Source organism: Pteropus alecto, unplaced genomic scaffold (genome assembly GCF_000325575.1).
Source record: "Pteropus alecto unplaced genomic scaffold, ASM32557v1 scaffold5, whole genome shotgun sequence".
NCBI classification, from domain to species: Eukaryota; Metazoa; Chordata; class Mammalia; order Chiroptera; family Pteropodidae; genus Pteropus; species Pteropus alecto.
The window spans coordinates 10,064,922-10,087,760 of NW_006441953.1; the positions used below are offsets into that span (position 1 = coordinate 10,064,922).

At 40.8% G+C, this 22,839-nt stretch overlaps 2 protein-coding genes across 4 annotated transcripts in view; both read right to left on the reverse strand.

The window, feature by feature from the left end:
* TBC1D1 (TBC1 domain family member 1) overlaps positions 1-673 on the reverse strand; it is a 203,471-nt gene extending 202,798 nt beyond the window's left edge. The window contains exon 1 of one of the 3 annotated variants that reach the window (XM_006918936.3): positions 441-673. The gene's annotated coding sequence lies outside the window, so the exon portion shown is untranslated. The remainder of the gene's footprint in view (positions 1-440) is intronic. The other 2 variants (XM_025051767.1, XM_006918937.3) reach the window with 2 other exon arrangements.
* Positions 674-16,356: 15,683 nt separating this feature from the next.
* Positions 16,357-22,839, reverse strand: part of PGM2 (phosphoglucomutase 2) — a 29,583-nt gene continuing 23,100 nt past the window's right edge. The window contains exons 13-14 of the mRNA XM_006918939.3: positions 19,285-19,418; positions 16,357-17,072 (exon numbers count right to left, since the gene is read on the reverse strand). Coding sequence (XP_006919001.1) covers positions 16,970-17,072; positions 19,285-19,418 — 237 coding nt within the window. The 3' untranslated portion in view covers positions 16,357-16,969. The remainder of the gene's footprint in view (positions 17,073-19,284; positions 19,419-22,839) is intronic.

The following is a 22,839-nucleotide window of genomic DNA, read 5'->3' on the forward strand; positions in this document are numbered from 1 at the left end:
AGAAATGTTGCGCGCACTGGTGCAGCTGCCAGAGTTACTACTGCAAAGTACCCTGAACTTTCAAAGGGTGGCATGAGATTACTCTGACCGCCCACCCCCAAATCTGGTCGCCTTACAAACACACGAGCCCTAGAGATATTTGACGGGAGGAGGGGGCGATGCTAAGACCGGAGAGTAGAGGTGGAGTAGAACAGAGCCTGTTCAAGCTCCTGGGTCTTTAAGAACTAAAAGGTTTCGCTTTCTTCCAAGTAGGAGGCTAAAGAGGTGGCAATGAACTTCCTCCCCTGAGAGCCCCCTGGGCCGCTAGGAAAACAGGACCACCCGAATCCAGTGTCTCCGCGGGCCGGGGAGCGCAGGGGCGTGCTGTGGGTTCAGGGCGGCCCGGATGCCCCGAGAGGAACCCGCCGGGTGGGATGGGCGAAGCCGGAGAAGGCGCCTACCTGCGCGGCGGCGCGCTCAGAGCGCGGGGCCGAGCCGGGGCTCGCAGGTGCTCTGGGGCAGCCTGCGGACAGCCTGGCCGTGCGGGGTGTCCATCGTGAGGGCTGGCTGCGCGCTTCCAGCCGCAGGGGGCCGGGAGGGGCCCCTCGGTTGACTCCTGCCTCTTCTCCACCCCGCTGAGGAAACAGCGGGTCGCGAGGTAGCGGCCGCAGCAACAGGCACGGCGGCCCAGCGGAGGAGGAGGCGGAGGAGGAGGCGGAGGAGAAGGAGGAGGAGGTGTTTGCGCGCGGCTCGCGTTTCCTCCTCCCCGGCGGGGCGAGCGTGAGGGAGGCGAGGGGAGGGCAGCAGCCGGGATCTCCCGACTCGGTCCCCAGGGACCTGAGAGGGGAACGCGGTGCCCCCTCCCTCCCCACCGCGCCACGTGACTGCCCGAGTGACGGCCGGGACAGGCGAGTCACACGCGGGCGACAGCTGCTGCAGTGCGGGTCCGCCGCGGCCTCCCTCCCCCGGCCTCTCCCTTTCCCGGCGGTTCCTCCTCGGCCCATCTGGGGGATGGGGGGTCCAGCCACGGGCCGTGGGAGGGAATGCGGAGAGTTCCGGGGCGCCGTCACAGCGCAGGGTGCTCGGGCACAGAGGGCGCGGGGCTCCGCGCGTGATTCTGGCCCTCGTGCTGGGATGTGCGTTCGCACACCCTGTCCTCGGCGGCCTATTTATAGCAAGTGGCGGGGCCTGCGGGGCTCGCAGCAGGTGGCACTGCCAGACCGCTCTTTGCTCCTTCGCCTGTCTTCATCTGCACTCGCCGTCTCTCTCCGATACGGATGTGGTGAACTGCACAGAACACAACGCAGGAAGGTGACCGAGCCGCCTGGCCCTCCCCACATCACCCCTCAATCCTGTCCTAGGGTTGGATAATGGCAAGGAGTGAAGTGAGACACCGGCATCCTACGGGACGCTGGCAGGTAAAGCAGGAGAATCAGAGACTTAGGGAAACTGCGAAGGCTGAAGTGCCCTCCCCTATGAAACACCAGTGAGCCCCGTTTCTGAACAACTGCGGGGTGACGCAGAGGCTAGATTGGGAGCTTGATCGCGCGCGCGCGCGCTCGTACACACACACACACACACACACACACACACACACGCACACACACACATATCTTTTTATAAGCATAAGTTGCCAGATGAGGTAGTGACAAATTAAGTTCCCAGTGGCCTTGTAGAGTGTTAAGGAGACGCTCTGGGGAGATGTAAGGCGACTGGGAAAGCGGGCTCCTAGGATTGGCGGTGACGAGGAAACAAGCAACCCTTCCAAATTCCTGTCCCACCACCAAGTACGTAGGGACAATCCCATTCCCGGGAGAAGGATGTGGGATCTGATAAAAGTAAGGTATATGGCGCGATCTCTAGAGAGGAGTGAGCAGGGAGGGGAGAGCAAGGGGAGGGAGATGGAGGAAGCGGGCAGCGGTGGAGAAACCCAGGGGCATCTTCGGAGATATTTCGTTTAGTGTAGCTGGAGGCCATCTTTCGGGAGGTGGCAGAGTGTTGGGGCTGCAGGGTTGCGCTTGAACCCTTAGCCCAACCCCACTACCAGTGTGGCTGAGGCAAGCTGCTGGGCCTCCATCGTCTCACCTGTAAAATGGGGCCAATACACATATAGAACCATTGTGACAATAAAATGGGGAAGTGTAGGTAAAGTCCTTAGCACAGTGACAGATGCATGGGCCTCAACTATTGGCAGCAGCTACTGTTACCAGCGGCTCCGGAGGCAAAGAGGGGTCCAAGGTGCCCCCCTCCTCCCTGCCTCCCCAACGGTGTGCTCCTAGAAGTCGACCCAAGCTCGTGAAGCTTTTTCTATTAGTGTTTCCTTATGGGATTCCCTGGTCCCGTTCGTCTGGATGCTAACATCCAGGAGATGTCTGTTTAGTGGGACTCGAGGGTTTTATCTATGGCTTGATTTAAAAGTCTCATAGTAGTGGTAGCTATTTTCATTGAGAGGCTAGGCCTTTTGGGGCATCGTCGTAGGTACTTTACATATATTTTCTCTAATACTTACAGAAACTCTGCAGAACAGAGGTGATAAAATCCACTTGACTATTGAGGAAACTAAGAGGTTAATGCCTCTTGGAGGCCACAGAATTAGTAGGTGCTGGAAACCCCCTCCCCCAAATCCAAAGCCCTTTATAACATACTTTCTCCCCGGCCACTGTGCAGCCCTCTTGTAGCACTTAGCTCATTCTTTGTCGTAGTACAATTCTTTGTGTACTTAGCCTCAAAATTTTAAAACGACATGAGGAATATATACAGACATGAATAGTCTGATGATCAGAACATTCATTGGGTTATGGAAATTATTTTTCATTAGCTTACAAAACGAGGTAAACCAGTTAAGCTGTAACGTTGTCGCTTGGATCATATTGTAATTATTTCACACCTTTATCTCCCACTCAGTGCTACAGTTATCATTCCTCTTTGCAGCAGCCTGCTGACACACACCTCCAGAGTGCTAGGATGTCAAGACAGGTACATCGTCATCCATTTCATTGACACCCCTAAACCGCCTTTCATACATGACCTGGCAGATGGTCGTTGAAACCCTGCCTGCTAGCCCCTGCCTCTGGTAGAAGGGGTCAGGCCAAGGCTGGGTTCTGCTTACGGAACATTTCCCGTCCTGCTGCTCCACTCCCTTTTCTTTTCCTCACCTCTCCACCCCCACTCACCCGCACGCTGGTCCCAAAATCCAGGAAGGCTTAAGTACAGGTGCCTAATCAGGTCACAAAGATGAGAAGGGGATGGGCTGAGGCAAGCCTAGGTCCGGTATCTCTCATACCACTCTGCCCCCTCCCCCCTCTGCCCCCCCGGAACTGCTGAAACCTAGCAAGTTCCTGCTCAGAGATTTACAATTTAGTGGCAAATGACTATCTGTCCTGACCCCTAACCTGGGTTAGGGAAGGGCTGCGGCCTTGTAAGCAGCGGTGATTTCTGCATCATTTTTCCAGTTCCCAAGATGAGTTAGTGCCCTAGGAATAATAGTGAGAGATTTTGTAATACTTTTAGCTTCCTGGAAACAAAACTCCTTTTATAATACATGATAAAGATTTTCAGAAAAAATTTTTTTGCTCTAAGGCACTGTCTCAGAGAGTAGGAGATAGCCTTCTATCATCCTCATTTGCATGCATTCCTAGCAGCTCTGGAAGAACTAGTAAAGAGGGCTTTGGGACTGATGGCAATACGTGGGATGGCAGGATAAAGACGGTCAAACCTGGAGCCACCACCCGTGTTGTCCCAGCGCACACACCATTGCTCCAGGAGCGGAGTATCTCCTTCCTTTGTCATACAGATGTGTGACTTCCACCCAGCAGGGCTAGTCCACAGCCACGGCAGAGGTTGGGCAGTGGGCCCTTGGCGATGGCAACACACACTCCCTGGGGGCCCAGGAAGGTGTTCTGTCAGCAGTTCTTTATGTCACCAATAACAAAACTAAGTAGGGAATGGGGCCGAACTCTATTGTGACTGTTGCAGGCCCCTGATTCTCCTGACTGGTGTGAGCTAGGAGCACACAGGGCATTTAGCTGACACAAGTCCCTGACCCCTTGGCTCAGTAGTGAAAACCCCCAAACTGGAAGGCTTCCACCATCGTGGCTACTGCCATTTCTTTAGGTGGACAATCTCTGCACCTCCAACTCCTCTTAAAATCCTGCCGTGGGTCATTCTTCTGGAGCTGCCCCTATAGATTCTTTCCCAATTAAGTCATTTGCAGCATAATTAATTGTTCATTCCTAAAGGCCAGGAACATTAATATCAACTTTAAGATGGCTGCAGAGCTCTAGAAAACTATTTAACTGCAGTAAATCAAGTGAGAAGCCCAGAGACTGAAAGAAAACACAGACCACTTCACTTTTTAAAAAAGGGAAGCATGTACAAATCTAGAATGAAAAGTCCTTTGTGAATGTAGAAAAGAAGCCATTAATAAAATTATTCATTATTATGAAATCTATCAGTTAGTTATTATATGTTTATATTAGTTAGTAATCCAAACTCTATTGCTATAAGGCACTTTCACCTAATTTCCAAGTATACATAATAAGGTAAGTGTTCCTAACTAGCGGGCCTATTTCCAAATTTGGCATAAATAAAAGCAAGAAATTTAGATTATGCTGTATAGAACCCTAGGGTGATTAAATTGGTATGATTGCTCCCATTAATTGGTGGTGACTTTCTGGCCCCCTGGACTGATGGTGATATCTGGGATGGCAGGAAAAGGTCCCTGAACCAAGTTCAAGTTCAGTGGGAAAAGATACAAGATTGAGAAGTAGCATCTGCCTCAAGCATAAGAGGAGGCAGCATCAAAGCACCAACGCTGGGTAATTTGCCAATCCTGCCAATCCAAGTCATAACTATTAGCATATAAATAGTACATGAAGTAATGCCCAAGTGTCTTAATTAGCTATAACAAACATCCTTTATGGCAAGTGAAAGGAAGTCAAGATCAGAGAGTACATTACACTGACTTACCTACCATGTTGGGGCCTTGAAATTGTTTTCTGAAAGGCATAAGAATGATGAAATGTACTGGAGTAAAAAAATGAGCAGATAATCAATGTAGATTTTTAAATTTCAGCAATTTCAATAAACAAAATGTTACTGCACGAGAGACCTTGTGCTTACAATGGATGAGACAACATAAATCCATCTTGTGTGAGAACAAATGGACTGTATCCTCGGGCCCCAGAGTAAGCTTCTGTGCAGTGTCTCATCTCCTTTTATGGACAAAGCAGATAAAACTCTGGGCACTGGTTCCACTTCTCTTTTCAGTTCTCTCTCCTATTTGTTAAGTCATCGCTCTACACAAGCAGCTATTCCACACAGTGCTCTGGTCATATCCAGCCTTTACTTGGGCTTCCCACTTCTTCCCTGAGCTGGTTTTGTGGGTTTAGGCATCAAGAAAAAAGCTGAGCAAGTGTTAGATAGCACGTCACTCTTTGTTATGTTATCTAAAGTTATCTAACATCTGTGAGACAGTCTTTGTAAACTGTCAGAGTTACGGATCTCAGGGATTTACCCAGATTGGTAAAATGAATAAGCTTTCAACGCTGCAAGATCCCCACTTCATTTTATCCCAAATGCCATTATGAGATTGCTGGTACATAATGTGTAATCTCACCTAGAAAATGCAGTAGCTGGCTAACTGGTCTTTCTGCTTTGGCCCTTGCCACCCTGCAGTCTATTTTTAATATAGCAGCCAGTGAGCCTGTGAAAATATCAGTTGAGATGTGTCACTACTCCACTTTGAACCCGGCTTCCCAGATTTCCCAGAATAAAAGTCAGTGTCCTTATAATGGTTTACAGAGCCCTTTGGGATCTTTCCCCTTCGCCACGCCCACATCACTACCTATGTTCTTCATGCCACCAGCCTTGGGGCTCAGGCTGCTCAAACCTACCAGGCACACTCCTGCCCCAGGAACATTGCATTATGTATTCCCTCTGCCAGGCATGCTCTTTCCTCCGCTATCCACATTGCCCCTACTTCAATTTCTTCAGGTCTTTGCTTAAATATCACCTTCTCCCTAAGGCCTTCTCTGACCAACCTTTTGAAAATGGAAACCACTGCTCCATTTACATGCACACACACACACACACACACGCACGCACACACGCACACACGCTATTATCCCCTCTTCCTGATTTATATTTCTCTATAGCATGTTTGGCCCTCTAACATGCTATATTAGTTACTTGCATATTATTTATCATCTGTTTCTGTTCCCCTCCTCTATGAGGAAAGAGAATTTTTTTGTTTTGTTCATTGCTATTATCTCCAATGCATAGAATAGAGCTGAGCACAAAATGGGCATTCAATGAAGATGGAGCGAATGAATGAATTAAATAACTTGTAACACATGACACTGTGAGTTCATGGAATGTCTATATAATACCTCCCTTAGATCAGAAACTTTCTAGGTTTCCCTCTATTTAACTCTTGTGCCCTTATCTGGTTTCTCAACTGTCCCAAGAGATATGTCAGTCCCGCCTCCTAGGTGAGTTGAATGTTAAAGCATGTGACTACTTGTTTAACCTTCAACACAGGATCTGATTTCCAGATATACTATAAAAAGGTTGTAAAATGGAACAACTGAGAGCTCATCCACGCTCAATATTTGTCAAAAGCATGGTTGAGAAAAACATCATTTTGGAGAACTGCCTAAAAGATATACAATCCAATTGGTCCTCTAGACTCTGGATCCCCTGAAATCAGTTCCTGTATCAGATCAACCAAAGTGAAAAGCAGTTTGCCTGGACTGTATCAAGAAATTTTTCTTTTATTAAATTTTACTTTAACATGATCCCATTTGCCCATTGGGGGAATACATTTTATAAAAATGCCCTACTCAGTCTGGGGATATTGTTTAATACCTAACACAATGTCCTTTTAAGGAGAATCCCGGAAAAAGTCCTCTCAGGGCTCTACCAGAAATAACTTTTCTTTCCATGAGGAACTGGTTGTAACTCCATCCTTGTACTGACTAATGGGCTCGAGGGTCAGATCTGGGACCCTTTGCTTGGCAAATATTGAGGTCATTTTGTATAGTAAGTCATTAATTCACAAATGCCCCTTCTAAGCCACTGCCAGCTTGTGCCAATTTTTATCTATTCAAGATGAAATATGGATAACAACATATGATTTCTTAAAACTAAACTGGACTACTCTATATTCTGAAATCATGTTTTTCCCACTTTGTAGGTGTTAACAAAAGAAAGTTTTGTGGTTCTTTTTAATGAAATGATGGTGAGAGTTAGTGGTAGAAGCCTTTGTTGGCAGGTTTTTGTTTTAAAATGTCTTTACTTGGCAAAAGAACATGATAACATACTTCTGTGTTTCCATTGTTTAGGAAAATTTAGTGATTCACAAAATTTGAAGTCTAAGGAACACTTGTTATTATCTTACTCCTAGCTTCATTTTACCTCACCTTTCTCTTCCTTTACCCCTATTTCTTGTCCACTTATTTTTATTTTGTTGCATGCATTTAAGCATCATTTCTAGAATGTGGCAGACACGAATGAATGAATGAATGAACAAGCAGAGGCTTACCGAAGGCAAAGAACATACCGACTTTGGCATGACCTCCAGCTCCACAACCCATCAGATGTTCTTACTCATCATCTGGAATGTTATTTACAAGTGTATAGTGCCTTATAATCGACATATCTCCTATACCTTAATGCTTTTAGTTGTCCTCAGAGGTGCTTTATCCCCCTTTCCTTCATTATATACATGAAGAAATTTAAGCTTAGAGAGTTTTTTTCCTAATGCAGAAAACTTGTGGAGGACAAATTAGAATTTTAACCTAGATGTTCTGCTTCTAAGTCTAATCCTTTTTCTTTATACCGTGTCACTGCTTTCTAAAACTACAGTTTTTGAGGGTGATATTGTATAGAGTTGTTTGTTTGTTTGTTTGTTTGTTTTTGTTTTTAAGAAGACATAAGGAGAGTCTGGTTATTTCCTTGGCTTTCATGATAACCTTCCTCATTGCAAGAGTTCTGTGGAAATGCTGAAATTTGCTGGGACTTTCTGACCCTTTAGTTTGGGGGAGCATCCATTGAGCTGAATTAAGTTCTCCTTGATCAACACGTATTGAAGAAATGTGCTTCAGGCTAATCTCTTTCTGATCACTTTTCGTATTGCATAATAATTCATATTGTGCAACAGCATTGTAGTGGGAGCTTGCCTCATTACTTAGTAATTTCCTTTAACAGTTGAAGCTGAGCTAGAGACATTCGGCCCTCTTCTCATTTTCCTGTTGCTAAATATAAAATGTAAGATGAAGTTCTCCTATTATTCAAGGGAAAGGAATATGAATCTTTGGTGGATGTGAAGCTTAGAGAAAAAAATTAAGGCGGAGGTAAAATTTACCAAGATCTCCAAACTGGCAGGGATGTACTACAAAGGGCTTCGTAGGGTCTTTCAATCATTAGAGATTCTTTGATTCTTTCTATGGACTTGAACTAGGCACGGAAATGATGCAAAGAAATAGGAGACATTGTCCCTGTCCTCAGGATCCTTACAGTCTTCTAATTCTGGGTCAATACACTTTTAATAAAGGCCCATTTAGTAATTATTTTAGCCTTTGCAGGCCATTCAGTCTCCTGGCCAACTTTCAATTCTGTCATTGTAGTGCAAAGTAGCCATAAACAATATGTAGACAAGTGAGTGATCTAGTAAATGTGGACAGTGAAATTTGAATTTCATAAATTTTCACATGGCATGAAATAATTTTTTTTATTTTTCAATCATTAAAAAATGTAAAAACTAGTACATTAAACTAAATTTTTTCTGCACAGCAAAGGAAACCATCAACAAAATGAAAAGACAACCCGTGGAATGGAAGAAAACATTTCCAATGAGTTAATACGCGCTTTATTATTAACATATTAAATAAAAAGATCTGGCCACAGGTCTAATAACTACCACGGTTTTGAGTAGTGATGAGTACGTATGATACTCTGAGATACCTGTGACAACTGAAATAAATATGACATGAAAATGTGATTTCTATTGATGACAAAGTCATGAGAACTGAGAATACTTTTGCGGTTTCCTTTGTAATTGAAGGAAAATCTGAATTTTTATTAGAACTGCTGGAAGTAACGTAAAAATATATTTTTATTTTCTATCCAAGTTCATTGACTCTCTGGGTTTTATGCACAGAACCACTGATCTCAGGTTAACGAAAAGTCAAGAGGAGTGTGGCCTGAGAGACTGAGCAGCTAGAAGGCCCCTGTCTTTGAGACTACAATTTTAGTAGAGATGAGACTATAGAGGCCAAGTTACCACACTGACTCCGACTGGGGAGAGGACGCTCTAAGTGTGCTATGCAACTTTGTCCCCATCCATATGGTCTATTCCACCTCTCCTTTAAGAGAAGGCAGAGGGAATGCAGTTAGCATATGACGGCTAGGTGGAGGGCCAGGGGAGGCAGGGAGCAATTGGGGCGGGGGGGGATCATTTTCTGAACTATATAGATATCTAATCAATATACTGTATACTTGAAACTAATTTAAATAAGTAATTTATTTTTTACTTTTTATTAAAGAGAAGGCTTGATTTGTGCCACTTGGGCTCTGTATTAGAGATACAGCAGATGCTGAGTCATGGAACCAGGCAAACCCAAAGTGTTTAGATACCATGATGTCTGTCAACTGGACTTTTTAAGCATTTTTGTTAAAACATTATTTTGGAAAAGCATTTTGGAACAGATTTACTTCCCTTAAAAAGACACCCCAGATTGTCAGAAACGTTTGCTACATCTTTAATTTCAACTTTACTGGTGGGAACAAGGATGATTACTTTCATTGAATTTTTATTTTTATAATTATATACAATAAAAATGTAGCTAGGGAGCCCACGACTTTAACTTCAATGGGTGATAGTGGGCACAGCTTAAAAATATTAATTTTTTCTCTTTAAAAATTACTGTCAACATCTGGGAAAATAAGGGCAGCAAAAAGATACTAGTTTTCTAAACGGAGCTGCAAACACTAAATCGTGAACCATCAAACATAGTTTATAAACCTAATTTGCTCATTTATCCAATGATAGTAATACCACTTTGCAATTTATAATATGTTCTCGCATAGTTCACCTCATGTCAGTCTTTCAACAAAGAAGTATTTTAGCTGTTAAAATAGCATTTGTCCTATACTAGAATGAGAGGAAAAATTACATGTATACAATGTTATTCATTGCTATGTTATATTAGCAAAGAATTGGGAACGACTTAAGTGTACTTCTAACTAGGGGACTAAAAGGCAGATGGGGAACAATGCATATTGTGTGCTACCATTTGTGAACAAATACATAATATTTCAAGTTCTTCAACCTTTTGAGTTTTCTAAATTGAGAAAATGGCCTATTTAATATTTCTTTCATCATTGTGATACTCAAGATTTTCCAAAAACAAAACAAAAGCACCTTAGCCACGTACTAAAGGTCTGTTTTGTCAACAAGTTCAATCCATGCAACTATAACTGTATTTCTTTATTCTTTTAAGTTTCTACTCATCAACCAGCATCTGGCTGTGCTGCAAACTGGTGATTCTTAAAGAAGCAGAACACTCCAATCTTCATTTTGTTTTGATGATAGAGATGATATTGAGAGAATAATTGCTAGAGAACGACATTGATCAAACTCTGTGTGGCTTCACAGACTTCTTTCAGAATCTTTTTCTTTGTCTTACTTGGTGAAATTGATTTTTGTTTCTTGCCACATAAATACATACTCCATGGCAAATTTCATGGCATCGCACAATTTAACAGCCTTCTTTCTAGCATCCTTTCCACAGAAGGTGCTAAATACGTGCTCTCTGAACAGACGTACGATGTTGATCTCAAATGAGATTATCATTTTCAAGAAGCAGCACAAATTTATCCTCATTTAAATCTCTTGGTATCTTATCAACAAAGATTACGGTTCCAAGTCTGTGTTGTACACACTGCCTGAAGGAAGACCATCACACATCACATTTCCTCTGACTTGCGGTTAGTTACATCCCGTGTAGCTGGTCTACTCAAGCACATCAGATATTCTTTCATCAAGGTTGACATCAGCTACAAATCCTGTCTGAAACTGCTCATCAGCTGCTCCTGCCCCCTCTGTGGGAGCCCTGCCTCCAGCAGTCTTGTAATATTCTGTGTGAGTGATGCTGGATACATCGCATCATCCTCTTTAACTGAACCCCATTGTCATTTACCTGATTACCCTCTTATTATGGAAGGCAGAGCAAGAGTGGGAAAACTGGCTGGTGATAACTAAAAAAAACCCAAAGAACAACTAAACCTGGAAAACAACTGAACATGGTGTGGATGCCACCCCTCCTGCACTCCTATCAAATATTCTTGCCAAAAAAAATAAAACTTGAATCAGATCATGCTTCCTATCTTCTGTACCACTTCGCAGGAAATGTAAGACACAGAGAAACATGCGAAGGACACCACAAGGAGGCAAATAGCAAAATCTAAGATGTAGGAAACCTTATTAGGACAAATGATTTGGTAGTTTGGGATAAATTACCAAAGGAAAAAGAAAAAGAAAAAAGAGATGAAGAATTTATAGATTAAAAGAGATGTAAGAGAACTATCAATCAAATGCAATGTGGACACTATTTGAACCCTGATTCAAGCAAAGTGTAAACTACATGTGAGACAAATGGGGAAATTTGCACACTGGATAGTTGATGATACTAAGGAATTATAAAGATATGTAGGTGTGACAATAGTTGTATGGTTGTGCGCATGTAAATAAGTCCTATCTTTTAGATACATATTGGAATATTTACAGATGCAACGTCAGGTCTGGAATTTGCTTCAGAATTATCCTGTAGCAAGATGGAGAGTGACAGAGATTTAGATGTAGTGAGATTGGCCAGGAATTAAGGATATGCCATAGCTGGGTGATGGTCCTTGTAGGTCCATTGTACTATTTTTTGTATATGTTTGCAAGTCTCTATAATAAGTTTAAAAAGAAAGAGATGGGGAAAGTCAAACTTTAAAGTCAGGGAAGGTTCTAGGCCAGCGTTTTGACTTGGCGGTGCACAGAGCAAGTTAGAGGGAGGGCAGCTGGGGAGCTGAGAGGCAGAAACTATTAGGGGCCAGGCTGCACCCAATGCAATTTGAGTAGGAAAGTGCAAGTAGGCCAGTGGCAATATAGGGTTAGAACTTGGGAGAGAAGTCCCTGCACTTGGGACGATTACAGCCATGAGCATCAAGAAGCTTCCAGAGGACAGAGAATCAATAACTGCAGCTCAATATGTCCACTTAGGGTTTAGAGAAAAAGATAAGAAGAAGCCGGCTGAACCAGCAAAGGAGACCATTAGCCCATTCCTCCATCTAAAGTTTACTTTTGTTTTGTTAAACAACAGCAACACTTAGTAAATAAGGAGCTAGATTTCACTTTGGCCACCTAGAGATTTAAAAAAATATATGTATGTATATTTTCCAGTTAAGGTGAAATAGCTCAAAACAATGTATCTTAAGGACACAGTCAGGCTCATCATCTCTAAACTGCAACCCTAACTTCCCTTTGGAGGTTGCACAATGTTATCGTGACCTGGAGCTGGCTCTCTGGTCTGTGTGGCCAGCTTTGGGCCACACACCAAATGCACTGGAGTGGGAGGTGGCCAACAGCTCTGTTTCTCACATTTTATTTTCAAGGATCTAGACAAGGACACCAGGTCAAAAGAAACCGGATTCCCGGCACCACTCTCCAACCTGGTGATCACGCGTTCATGGCCTGGGCCTCACCTCACCTGTTGCTCTTCAGTCCTTCTGAGTGCTCACTGCACTTGGCTTACATGTAGAAGTCCACAGAAGAAGCAATTTTCTTTTATACTTTGATTCTCATCTGCCTAGGAGAGTGATAGCTTGTTCTCAGTGGTTGACTTTTCTATGCAAATATATTTATGGCAAGTGTGAGGGAGGAAGAAACTTTCTTCTACCCCTCAAGGTTCTGTTGGCTGGTCTAATGATTAAATCTACATGAGACAGATTAGCAAGAGAAAATAAGCAAATTTAATTACATACACATGTAATAAACATGAGAGTCAGAAACCCCGCATACATGAGAGGGTCAGAGACAGAAAGGAAAAATGAGGTACATATGCCATTCTGAGCTAAGGATGAAGTAAGGCACTTTGGAGCTCCAAAGGGTCACTGCAGCACAATAAGAGCAGATATTCAGAAATTAGTAGTTTGCCCTGCCATATACATCAGTCAACAAATGTTATCTCTGATGATCTCTCATAACAGGCAAGACCCCTAACGCATATTCTTCTAGGTAGTTAAGAGGAAAGGGGACAGACGTTTCTTGTGAGCCTGGAGGGTGTTGACTGCCTTCAACTCAAAATAATTCACATGCCAAAGTGGCACATTTTCAAGAGGCCTTTTCTGAATGCCTACATAAAAATGGAACAAAGGGATGATGAAGGGAAATGACACGCCAATAGCCTCCCAGAGTCAAATCGTTTTAAACAAAAATGTTAGAAATTTGAATGTCTGGAAAAAAAAAGACAAATCTAAAGAAGGCATTACAAAACCGCTTGCCCATAGTCAGAATATTTTCTTCCTGCAGCGCAGTGTACTATATTGCAAAGATCTGCGCACAGGTGTATTTCCCTTGCTAGACTAAGTTTGAGATCAGGACTGTATGTTGATTACCAGTATTCTGAAAAGTGCCTGACTCATAGCAAGATTCAAACATGATTTAATCAGTGATGATATGCACGAATACAGAAATAACTCTGAGGATTTTAGGGAGTAGAAACTATGAATTAGACACTACCCTTTCAAAATCCCTTCAGAGTAGGACATACACATTTGTTCTGTCACTTAAAGCACTTATTTTTAAAACTATATGCGTTTCCAATGTCATGAAATGACAATACTTTCCTATCATAGCATGATGATTGAGGTAAATCAATGAGATACATAAATGAGAGGTACTTTCAATGTTTCTTAAAGGAAAGAGGAACAGCTGTTATTTCATAGAAAGACCACAAAGAAAATTTTTAAAAAAACAAGAAACAGTTGGCCTGCATTTTTTCCCGCACATTGGTCTCTTAACTTGGGATTTGTTCTTTCTAGGCACCAAGGGAAAATGGGCTGCCAGCTCTACACTCAAATTGGAAGGTCAACCCCAAGAAGGTTTAGCTATTAGAACACAGAGGGGGCTGCTATGAGAGCGCTCACTCCTGATCACTGCCTTCCTCTCCTGCAAAGCACGTTCTCAGGCATCTGCAGGTCACATGGTCCGCCTGGCTTGTCCCCAGTTTCAGCGCCCACCCTCTTCAGGCTGCAAGGTAAGGCTGGATATGAACACACGGCTGCTGCTATTCCCTACAAAGTGTTTTCCCCCCATCTCAGATGTGAGTTAGGTCTTACAGGAGGGCTAGTTAAGCATTCTGCCAAAGAGAATTGCCAATGATTTACTGTTGCTGACAGTGCCCTTATTGGATTTCCACATAATTTAAAGACCTGCAACATGAAATGACCTCAGAGAACATTTAGTAAAATCTCTGCATTTTGAAAATCACAGAATTATCACTCAAAGTTCATAGTTTACATTAGGGCTCACTCTTGGTGTTGCAGTTTATGGATTTGGACAAAGGTATGACATATATTCACTATTATAGTATCATATAAAGAATTTTTTTTTTTTTACTGCCCTAAGAACTTTCTGTGCTCCACTTTTCCTGCTCACTCTTGGCAACCAATGATCTTTTTATTGCCTCTACAGTTTGGGTGATGATGTGTCAGTGCAAGTTCATCAATAGTAACGGATGTGCCACTCTGGTGGGGGATGTTGATAACAGAGGAGGGTATACATGTTTCAGGACAGCAGGTATATGGGATATCTCTGTACCTTCCTAAAAAAAGTTGTAAAAAATAAGAAATTTGAGATAGAAAAGTTAAGTGGCTTCAACAAGGTCACAGAGCCTCACAGCAAGGTTCACAGCAGAGCAAGATTAGAATCCAGCGGTCTTATGTTGCAAGCTTTATGCACCACAAATTATGCTACCTGCATCCCATACTCAGAAAAAGTCAAGAAATACTTAGTGAGCATCCATAATATGCTATTTCTTGGGAATACAAGTAAGAAATAGAGTTGGGGGAATCTCCCCTAGGTTCATTTGATTACCTGCTCACGTGAGTGAGAGGAAAGTGGGGATTGTCCTGAGGTTTACATCCGGGTTCTATTTTCACCCCCACATCCTATCCCAGCACCTCTACACTTTGTTAAAGCTGCATTCTGTGCCTGGAAGACTGGCCATGTTCAGCTGCTATTCACTCCTGAAGGAGAAGCAGCTCATTCATCACCTCTTCTGTGAAGCTTTCTCTGGGCAAAATGACTCACACTTTTGACCTTTCAGTACTTTGCAAATATGCTATTACAGATTTTGTAAGTATTGTAGTTACTTATTAGCCCTCCAATTAGACTGCAGCTCCCTCACAGTGGGATTGGATCTTAATCACCTCTGCATTTCCAGAAACAAACTCTGCGATGGAGTATAGTTTACGTGCTCAAAAAACTTGTGGAGAGGACACAGATTTCTTTGTGTCCTACCATTTCTTTTTCTAGAGTACAGTTTGAGCCTAGGAAACATTATAAAACAAAAATAAATATAGCTTCTATAATGAAGCAGCTGACAGAATATATTGAATATTGTAGATTTAAGAGTTCCAGTGGGGCACAAACTATGTATCACTAAGATACAAAAAAATTTGTTCCTTTACTTTAGAAAAATGACTGTCAACAGTATTGTAATTTTTCATTGATCTAAAACTGCTCATAACCATTTAGGGTAATAACAACAACAATAATAATAGGCAATCATTTGCTTTAAAAATAAAAAATCACATAAAATACATAAAATATATAAAGAACAGCTTGGTCCAAGCTCATGGATATTCACTCTATAGGAGTCATTTTGGAAGGTTATAAGTCTCACAATTATAAGGACAGTAGAAGGCACAGACTAAATAATAAACCTGGAAAAGAAAATCTATTATAAAAAAATCAGGTTTTAAATTTTGATCACATCTGAACAGGCAAAAAAAATTAAAGTCAGGTAAATAATTATTATTTATAGTCCTTGTTGCTTCAGGACCAAGAATTAAATTGTACTGAAGCAAAAAACAGTGCAATAAAGTGCCTTGCAAGTTTCAAATAACCATTTGATTCAAGAGTTAAAGAGACAAAATGAATGTTAACACATTGAACAAAAATAGTTAAGCTGCCTCTTCCTAGCACATGTACAATGTATTTTTAGAACCAAACTATTTTAGGTCAAAAAAACTTATCTTTTAAAAGTATCATTTACTCCTTTTTATAGGTTTCTGTAAATTGTATTTTCCCCAAACATGAACACAACATTTGATCTATTCATTTATTTTACTTCATAAGCCATTGTTAGAGGTATAAATATACGTACAGGCAGACCTCAGAGATATTGCAGTTTAGGTTCCATACCAGCATAGTAAAGTGAGTATTGCAATAAAGCAAGTCATAATCTTTTTATTGGTAGAGGATTTTGCCTTCAATTTGTAAAAAATGCAACACCTGTGATGGACAATAAAGCGAAGCGCAATAAAACAAGGCAAGCCTATATATCTAAAATGTGGGTATCCTACATATGTTTCCTAGAATTTAGTCATTGTATAGACTTTCTGACTATTTCAATTATTCATAAAAAGAATTATAGAGAAAACATGTTCGTTATTTATTGTAATTAAAGCATATTAATTATATTTTTAAAAGTTAGTTTTTTTAAAAAAAAGTCTCCATTTTTTCAATTTCTGATAATGGCCATCTTTTCGTTATTCACCTTAAAGATCAAACATAAAACAATGAGGAATGTAGGTCTATTTTAAAAATATAAATACTTGTGGTGACAGTTTAAATCATTTGGTCCTCACAAATAATACTTAACAAATCAAGTTCAGCTTAATTGCAGGTAAATGTAATTAATCACAAGGCTAGAATATTTTACTGTTCTTTTGGCTGCAGGTTATACTTTTGTGGCTGGAAAAAATATTCTTCAATAGCACTGACTAGTTCTTGAAGTTCTTTCTTCAGCTGCTCAGGGTCACTGCAAAATAAGGGGGATGGAAATTCCAGGTCAGTGGATTATTTCAAAGCATATTTTAGATTCTCCCCACGTTGACCAGGTAACACTGACATGTAACTTTAAGGGGAGGGCTAAGTCAGACAAAACAGAACTCCAGTGACTTCAGCATGGGAGCGCACCTGTTAACTGGGACAGAAAACAAACAAACAAAAAACCCTGAGAAAATACCCATTATTTTTCCCAAAGATTTTCCCAAAGTCTCTACATAAATGAAATCACTCCTTTCCAGTTCTCAAAAGAATTTTTAAGAAACGCAATTTTTGGCCTAGCATTTCTAAAAGATCTGCAATGTTCGTACCTAGCAGTACAGAGAAAACTTTTAGTACTCCAGTTGTCATTAAATCCTTCTAAACTTTTACAAGTGACATCTTTGTTATGTCCTAGTCTCCCAGGACAAAAAGTTTCCTGATTCTGTTTCCCCTTAAACTACTAGAGGCTAAGCAGCAGACTCATCTGTAAGGCCTTCCTAGGATGGGTGGAGATGGTGAGCCTCCTACAAGGCCTGCTAGTCACACACCAGGAACTCAGACCCCAGGGTTTATCTTTGTTATTCTACCTCCAGAACAAAAGGGCCAAAACTAAAGTGTAAACAAGAATCTAGGGAGCGAGATCCCTTTAAGGAAATCAAGTCTCAAGCATGTTGAAAACATTCATTCATATGCAAACAATTAGAAGGTCAATAATAAGTAAAATGAACTTGTAATTAGACAAGCTTCCAGCAGCTCAGGTAAGTGTCAGGCCACTAGCACAGTGAGTTACTTTAAAAACTTTTAAACCAAAAAGCTGATTTAAAAAACTAAATCCTTCTATTCAAACTGTCCGTACTTCATACTCGACCATCTTTAATATATACAAACTTTATTTTAATGGAAATGGCAATTCTTGTAATTAGTTAAGATCATTTTTACACTGCGATAGCTAACCAGTACAACTAAAACAACCCATTTTATTACGGACATTAATTCTGGCTTTGGAAGTTACTAGTGTGTGCCCTTGGGCAAGTAGCTTAGCCTCTCCAAGGCCCAGATTCCTCATTTGTGAAATTAGGATAAAGACTTTACTTTCTCAAGAGAGTTGTTGTATAGATTGAGATAAATTATATAAAGCAATTAGCATAGAACCTGTCCCCCAAAACCTCAATAAATGTAGCTCTCATTATAATTATTTTTACCCTCATGGTAACATATAAAGTAATTATGCTTCATAAGTACATATGAATCACAGGCGTTTTTTTTTCCCTTCTCCATAAGGTGCTTTGAAGAAAAAAATTCCCAGGAAGGCACACAACTAATAATGTTTGTGTTTTTTTTAACAATATACCTAAAACTAAAACTCATCAATGAATTACTATATATCTACATACAAATATAGATGCACGCACACATATATATATACCTCCTACTAATTTTATTTCTGTTTGAACCTTGCCTGATATAATTCTTATCTAAACTTTGAGATAGTAAGAGAATGTCCTTGTTCTTAGAAATGCATATTAAAGTCTGTGGTTCAGAAAAAAAAATGAAATATAAAATATATATGATGAGAGAGAGCAAAGATCACAAAATATTAGCAATTGCTGAGTCTAGGCTAGGGTAGGCAAACTATGGCTTGAGGTCCTCCCCCCTTTTTTTTTTGCTTATGACCTGTTTTTGTAAATAAAGTTTTATTGAAACAAAGCCACTTCCATTCTTTATGTATATGGCTGCTTTCTTGCTACAACAGCAGAGCTGAATAGTAGTGACAGAGACTATATGGTCCGTAAACCCCAAAATATTTACTATCTAGCTTTTTACAGTATAAAAGCTTACCAACCCCTGGTCTAAGTGACAGGTACGTGAATATTCACTGCATTATTATTTCAACATTGCTTCAAATAAAAAGTACTAAAAAAGGAAACTATTACTATTTCAGTATTATTATTACTGAAGTTAGGAGTGAAATTTTCTTATACAAAGTAAGTTGGGAGAGGAAGAGGAGTAATTAAGTAGGAAGTAGGCACTATTATCGCTAGACATTTCAAGCACCTGTTAACAGCACAATATTAATGTAGGTTCTTAAATAACTTTCCTAATTATATGCTATGTTGGAAAGATGAAATGTTTTACTTAAAATTTGAACAGAACCAATTAGGAAGTCTAGGGAATAAGTCAGAACAGCTACATCCATATCTTACCTATTTCCAGGTGGAGCACACAGTTCTGAATAGTACTTGATTTTGGGCTCCGTCCCACTGGTCCTCATGGTGGCCACGCATCCATTAGTAAAGGTAAAGGTGATCATTTGGCTGCTTTTACTAGTAGGGAGAATCTAGGAATTAATTACACATGTTATAAATTTAAATAGTAACATAAACTGTCCTGGTCTAAATAACAGTTTCTCTTGATAAACAAGAAAATAAATGCCAAACAAATATATTGGTTTAGGAAAGAAGAACATTTTGAGAAAAATCAGAAAATGTACTCTATATGAACGACATACTAAATAGTAATAACAATAATAAGGTAATCTGTGAAAATTAAGTAGCTTTGTATACTAGCTTTTTAAAAACATTTATTTATTTATTTTAATTAGTTTCAAGTATGAATGCTAGGTTTTTGCCTTCTCCATTCTATTCATTAAAGCTACTAAAGTTTTACTAAAACTGCAATACATAATTTCACAAGAAATAGATTATAATAGGTTTAAATGCATTACAAAAAAAGAAAAAGACAACATTAGATTTTATTTCTTTGCAAAAGAAAGTCTATAAAGAGATTTTTTAAAAAATAAAGCTTCTGGCAGATGTATTCATAGCTGATTGCTCTCAAAGTCCCACTAAAATGACAAAAATACAAAAAACGAAACAAACACAAGGGCAAAGAGGAAAAGAGGAAACAGCAGTTGATGGGTTGCCAACCAGTCCGGGAAGGGAGAAAACAGATGGAGGAGCAGAATCGACCTGATGGGACACAGGATTATGACAGCTGAGCATCTGCAGGAGACAGACAAGAACTGAATCAAGGTGCTCTGCAGAACACTGGCAAATCTCACTACTTGGAGGCACCAGGCACTGCAAAGGGCAGGGGAGAGAAGAAGGTAGTATGTGAAGGGAGCTATTAGACCCTCTCAGATCCTCACCCTCTGCCCACAGTCAGGCAACCAGCTCATAGGAGATGGTTTAATTCTGTGGTATAATTGAATCAGCAAGGCTCAGGAGTTGGGGACACCTGGCACTGTGGAGGGTGAAAACAGAGATTAATTCGAGCCCACAAACACACTAAATGTTAGAACCCTTCCTCCCATGCTCCCCGGATCTCTCCGCCACTTATAGAGCCTCAGCAAGCAATTTATAGCCCTCAGACAAGAGATTGGGATGAGAGTTAGGCTTCCCCAGATGGGACCCCTATACAAAGTTAATTTAATACCCAGTCTCCCTAGAGTGAAGTACGTCAGTTGCCAAGGCTTGTGCATATACACAGAGCTTCCGATAAGTTTTTAGTGCCCAAAAGATAATTAAAGATCACCAGATTTTAGGGGAAAAGACATCGAAGAAAAGACAAAGGCCAAAACAAACAAATAAATATCATAAAACTTGGAGAAAATAAAGACAATATAGAGAAAAAAAAATCTGCATTTTTAAAAAGGGGGTAACTAATATCCTTAAGAGAGCTAAGATATTACAGACATGAAACAAGAACAGAATTTAATTTTTAATAAATTAGAGAATAAGAGCTGAAATACAGTAAATGGAAGTACTGAAAGTTAATGTTGAGGAAAACTCTCCACAAGTAGGAAAAGAAGATACATATAGATGATAGGAATGAAAGAAACACGGCAAGTAGATCATCAGTCCTGGAGAGCCAGCATCTACCTAAAAATTTGTTGAAAAAGGGAGACCAGAGAACACAGGGGAAGAAGTTATTGGAAAAACGACCATCTAGTCCCTTTGACACAAAATCAAAAAAATTTCTCAGAACTAAAAGAAATGACTGCAGACCAACAAAGACCCACCAAATGTCTAAAATAGGGAATGAAAAGAGACCCATATTTTCATACATTGCTAAAATTTTAGAATCCAAAGTATAGCAGAAAGTTCCTAAAACTTTCCTAGAGAGAGAGAAAAAAAAAAGTTGCATAGGAAGGATGGGACAAGTATGGCATCAACACACAGCTCTAGTTTGAAATGAGTGAATGACTGGATGCTTAACAGCAACACCAGAACCCAACAGCTATGGAGCAATGCTTTCAAAACTGCGAGTCAGTAAAGTCTGAGGGTAGAATAAGACATTTTCGGAAATAGGTCTCCAAACATTTATCTCCCATTCACTTTTTCTTAGGAAGCTACTAGAGGATGTTATTTAGGAAAATAAATATAGTAGGAGGAAGTCATTGGGTCCAGAAGCAAGGGAATGACAAATGGCATTCCCAGGATGACAGCTGTGCACTCAAACCAGAGAGCAGCTGGCCCTGAGCAGGTGGAGGGAACAGGAGAGAGGCCAATGGAAATGAAACAGAACAGCAGACTAGCCGAATCGTTGGACCATGTGGAAACCCTACCAAGGCATATTTGAAAGATGTGGGAAGAACTGGTGATAGTTATACAGAAGTTCAAGCAAACAAAAGAACAAAGCAATAATTAATTACAGGAAAAACAATTCTCCACACAAATTAGGGGAACCTAATCGAACTACGCTATTTAACTAAGCAGGAAACAAAAGTTACTAGTCGTAATGATACAAGCACAGAATCTGATGTCACCCAAAGCTGTGGTATAAACGTGTTGTGAAGACAGGGGAAAAAGAAGAGTAGTGAGTGCTGGAAATAACTAAATCCTTATCTCTACAATAGAAAATTAATGAATTCTAACACTGACAAGTCAGAACATCACCATATAAGCACATTATTTAGAAGCCTGGCAGCAAAGACCAAGAGAAAGAACAGAAAGGGAAGGTTGGTTGTCTCGGCAGCATGCCAATGAGACGGCAGTGGTTGGAACTGCCATGTTCCATCCTCTGAATACTACTTCTCAAAGTATATCTTCTGAAAGTATATTGTGTGCTGATGAAAATAAAAAATATATGGAAAAGTAAATATCAAAGGTAATGTCTAATAATTCACAAGGATATCCTTTGTCTCCTTTCCCTAAAAAGCAACACTCTTGAAGCCACATTGGAGCCTTCTTTTGACTCCAGTGGGGAATCCGCATGACATGAAGAATGCAACCTCATATTTTACAGCTAACAGCTACCAGACACTCAGAGAACAGGGTAAAACTAAGTAGGAAGCCAACAGTGGTTCTCCAAATTGGACCAGTCGCCTCCACATCACCTGGGAACTTGTAAGAAAGACAAACTCTTAGTCCACATCTCAGACCTACTCTGTCAGAAACACCAGGGGTGGGTGTGCTGCAGCACTCGGCATTTCAACCAGGTGGCCAGGTGACTCAGATGCTTGTTCAAGAGTGAGAACAAGATGAGAGAGAGGAAAAGCAGGATCAGGAATCAGAGGACCCAGACTGTACCCTGACCATCACCAACCAGCTGTGCAACCTCAGACAGCTTGTGCACCTCTGAGCATTGATTTCCTTATGTGTTAAGTGACAGTGTTGGCTGAGATGACTATTGAGAACCCTTTTAGTTCTAGCCTCTGATGTTTAACTTTCTATATATTTTGATAGCTTACTTATAATAATGCTTAAATGTCTAAATTAGCTTCAAGTAATTATATGATTAACATGGTTCTGCACCCA